The following is a 4,326-nucleotide window of genomic DNA, read 5'->3' on the forward strand; positions in this document are numbered from 1 at the left end:
ATGAAATTTGGTACACTCATGTTTTCCGGTTCAGGAATGAATGTCATCGAAAAAGCTTTGGATCCAATCCCTTTCCCGACCACTTCTCATATAGAGCGTTACTTTGAAAAACAGTAGAGTAGTGTAGAGTATTCAATGGCGGGCCACGGCCGGCTATACTATATTTTACTTGTTTTATTTACTTTTTTCAACGGGGACTAGTCGATAATGAGTAAAATCGATCGCAATTTTAATATGTTACTCGACAGCAATTTCACGATCGAAGCAATTTTCGTTCGATAGTAAGGAAAATGCATCTAGACACCTGTAAATTCTCTATTCGTTACAGGGAGTCCATAATCCATAGCTATCAAGTCTACTTGACCGAGCTTACTCGATATCGAGAGCCGAAATGTCGGTCCCCATTCTCAGCTTATATTAAATATGTGTCCTTTGCGAAAAAAAAAAAACATTACTCGATAGATTACTAGGACGATTTTATCTTTCGCATAATTTTCACTTAAATTTTAACTTTTCGCTCCTTCGTATATAAGCGTAACCTAACTTTAGTTAATTCCTGGTTTTTATTCCTCTCGCTCTCTCTCTCTCTCTCTCTTTAATGCCTATAATATATTTCCAATCCTTTAAGAGGTCATCCGGATAATTTGATTTTAAATGCATTTCGTATTGAATTTCTCAAGAAGATCAAGTTTTTATATTTATTTAATTATTTTTTTTTTTTTACTTTGTCAAAGCTTTTTTTTTTTTAATGAAAACTTTTCTTCAGGAAAATTAGGCAGTTTAGTTGCTACTTTTTTGTGTGTTTTTTTTTTTTTAAATTTTAAATTATAAAAATGTTAAATATTATACGTATTTCTTTCAGTATATATATCACATATTAGTCTTTTATTATTATTATTTTTTATCATATATATATATATATATATATATATATATATCTACATATGTTTATATATATAGTAGAAAAAAGTGTATCAACTTACTTTTTCTTGTTTCGTTTTGTCTTCAAATTGTTTAAATAAATTTCAAATAATTTATTTTAAATTATCTAACTAACATAGGAACGTCTTATGGGTACGGGAGGAGGAATTTTCGATTTACGTGCTGTTTGCTGTATTGGTTGAGTATTAGTTAAATTGGCTGCTGTTGTTGTTGTTGTTATAGTTTTCGATAGAGGCAGTTGCTGTTGCTGACAATTCGATGATATTGCTGCTACACAGGAGGGTATACGTGTAGGAGGTGTCATTTTTGGAGGGATTTTTAATTCATAGACTTTGGTTACCTAAACGATACGAACAAAAAAAAAACGGACTTTAATTTTATTTCCCCATAGTTAAATAATAATTAACTATTATTCCGACCTTCTTAGGAGAGGCTACAGTGGGTGAATGGAGAGGAGAGTTTATTCTTTTCCAACCATTGCAGCGGCGCCACGAGCTACTTTGATTGTTACCGTATAAAGTGCTGGATTCATGTAATTTTGCCGCCTTAGCTGCTAGATTACCGTTCACGCTGCCACTTCTTAACACTTTCAGTACATTATCACCGTGCTGGTGTTGCTTGTGTTGAATTCGTAGCTGTTTATGCGTAGAGACTTCCTCTATGGTAGATTGGGATTTCATTAGTTTATGACGTGGTTTACGATTTAATTCATTGCGAATGATTTGTTCAATGCATTCCTTTTCATTTATATGTTCGCTTAGCTGACATGGATACTTATTCGGTGTTTTTACAGTATTACTTATATTCTCCTCATTGACTTTCTTCTGCATATCTTCAATTTCTGTATCACTAAGTTGAGTATCGTTACTGTGCTCATTATTGACGATGTTGTCATCAATAGTCGGGTGTTCGGGTGTTGTTTGCAAAACCAATTCACGGTGAACCGTAGTGGTAGTGCATTGAGATAAATCATCCGTTTCACTTGAGGAACAACTTGTGACTTGGGCTCGACCAGCTTCACTCGGCGTGGGGCTTGCTTGTTTTAGACGTGATTTTAAGACTTTGCTTCTTAAACGTTTATGACTGGGCGTTAGACTATCATTGCCGTCAACGTTGTCGGGTTCATTATGCAAAGCCTCACCGCCACCTTCCCCGTCGTCCTCGTCGTCGTCATCGTCATCATCGTCCTCGTCATCCTCGTCATCGTCCTCCCCGTCTGTGTCACCTTCTAAATAGGAGTACATGCTACGCGCTGAATTGGAACGTATGTTTACTAATTTATAGAAATCATTTGTAAATTCTGTACAGGTAACCTCTTCGTCTTCCGAGTAAATTATCTGTAAAGGAATTTTTTTTTTTCATTTTAGTGAAAATGAAAAAATTACAAAATATTAGGCAACGAACCTTTTGTTGTAATAATTGTGTTATATTATCCGAAACGGAATCTGTTTCTACCGTAGTGGAGTTAAGTAAATCACTCGAATTCCAAATCCAATCATGTTCACTACCATTGTTTAATTTTGATTCTTGTTGTTGTTGCAGTATTTGTTGTCTTCTACGCTGTTGTTGTTGTTGTTGTTGTTGTTGTTCACGTTCTTCGTCCAAGGTTATCACAGCCAATTCTTCTTGCGACATACTCCAATCTTCCATTTCCGTTGAGCATGGCTCCGCTGGAAGCAACCATTGTTCTGGTTCCTCTGGTAGATCTTCCAAATGACTATTAGACGGTTGTGGTTGTCCACTGCTCATGGTGCAGTAGCCCTCATCGCGTCCTTTAGCGGGACTAGCGGATAATGCCGCATTTTGCGCTTCCAAATCGCGTACTCGACTCTTGAGTAAAGCCACTTCCTCGCGTAAATTGTCTTCAGCCACCAAAGCATCCACTACCTTACGCATAACATCGTCAAGGCAATGTTCGTATTGTCTTATACGCAGGAGTAAAGCTTTGTTTTCCTGTTGCAATGTATGCAAAAGATTTTCTTGGCGGGCGAAACGAGTCTGCGGTAAACAAATGAAATGCTTTAGCAAAAAACGAGGGCGAGTTAACAATATCTAACGAAATGATAGAGAGTTTAATTAATTTTAAATTTGAGTAGCAAAGACACAAACCAAACATTCTGACAGTGGTCTATTAAGTCGTCTCCTTTTTATTGCCGCGCTTATGTAAGCTTGAATCCCGTAAGTCCCATTACGCTGAGATTACAGTGCCTACTATTGGTCTTCCACAGAGTTTTATTTGAAATTAGTCTTGGAAGTATTCAAGCCAAATATATACAACGACAAAATGCAACCATTTTGGAAATTCTCAAAAAAATATTATGAAAAAACATGTGAGGAAATTATATTCATCTTCATCATCCGAATCTTTTGTACCCATCATCGTTATCTTGAAAAAGGCTAAAAGAAAGCAAAACGACTAAGTTATCGGACTCTAAAATATTGGAATTTATATAGTGTACGTGGTTGCACTTTCTGAGTAAGCAGCAAAGATGTTCATAGTTCTTGTCGCATAGGAGTATGGGCATTGTTGACGCGTCCTTTGGTCCGCTTCGCTTATTTTCAAATTCTTTTGCAAATTTATAGGCGATAATTTTATTTTTGCGAGTCGGAGGTACTACCCAGTTGGGCAAACGGGCAGACAGACACACGAACAGACGGACATGCTTGGTGCATTCAGAAATTGAAACTGTCCAATATTGTATAGAGAAAAAAAAATTAAATTTTGATGGCCTGTAACATTGAGAAGGCGCGGTCTATTTATCTCATGCTTGTACTACCTGCAAAGCAATGTTCATCCAAACTTTTATACATTTGGCTGCTATAGTTTATGAGCAATGAGCAAATATCCAAAATTTTTATATTTTTTCGAAAAACAGAGGTGAGAAATGTTCTACTTGGTAACCTTGGTAGGCGTGTCCTTCGACCGACCTGGGTCATTTCCAATACCACTCTACGTGTAAGAGCTTTCAATATTTCTGCCAAATTTTAATTGTGTAGCTCCATTTTCGCAGTCGGGGGAATGTGTAAAACAAATACTGTACAGATGAACAGACGGGCAGTCGGGCAGTCGGGTAGGCTGAAATCGATTCAGAATATGGTATTGTGGTGCTACTCAAAAGTTGTTCATTTGACTTTGAACAATTGCTTGAGCTTAATATCTTGCTGAGGATCAAGGTTTCATGCCTTGTATTACTTTTGTTTTTCCACAGCGCTGGCTTGCCCGCAACGACAGTCCAAAGGTACGGTTTATGATGTTTCTTGTTTTATTTTATTTAATATCCGTCTAATTTTTATAAGCTTTTATAAAGGACGAGGTGTATAAATGTTTGTAACGCCCAGAAGGAAGCTCCAGAGAACTCATAAACTATAGATATTCGTAACCAG

At 36.7% G+C, this 4,326-nt stretch overlaps 1 protein-coding gene across 8 annotated transcripts in view; it reads right to left on the reverse strand.

The window, feature by feature from the left end:
- Positions 1-1,033: 1,033 nt before the first annotated feature.
- The window catches only part of LOC119639736 (probable WRKY transcription factor protein 1), a 158,061-nt gene continuing 154,768 nt past the window's right edge, over positions 1,034-4,326 (reverse strand). For 7 of the 8 annotated variants that reach the window (XM_038037360.1, XM_038037359.1, XM_038037361.1 and 4 more), the window contains 3 exons: positions 2,347-2,961; positions 1,362-2,279; positions 1,034-1,282 (listed from right to left, as the gene is read on the reverse strand). In XM_038037360.1, the coding sequence (XP_037893288.1) occupies positions 1,049-1,282; positions 1,362-2,279; positions 2,347-2,961 (1,767 nt within the window). In that variant the 3' untranslated portion in view covers positions 1,034-1,048. The remainder of the gene's footprint in view (positions 1,283-1,361; positions 2,280-2,346; positions 2,962-4,326) is intronic. The other variant, XM_038037363.1, reaches the window with a different exon arrangement.

This window comes from Glossina fuscipes, unplaced genomic scaffold, assembly GCF_014805625.2.
Source record: "Glossina fuscipes isolate IAEA_lab_2018 unplaced genomic scaffold, Yale_Gfus_2 113, whole genome shotgun sequence".
NCBI lineage: Eukaryota > Metazoa > Arthropoda > Insecta > Diptera > Glossinidae > Glossina > Glossina fuscipes.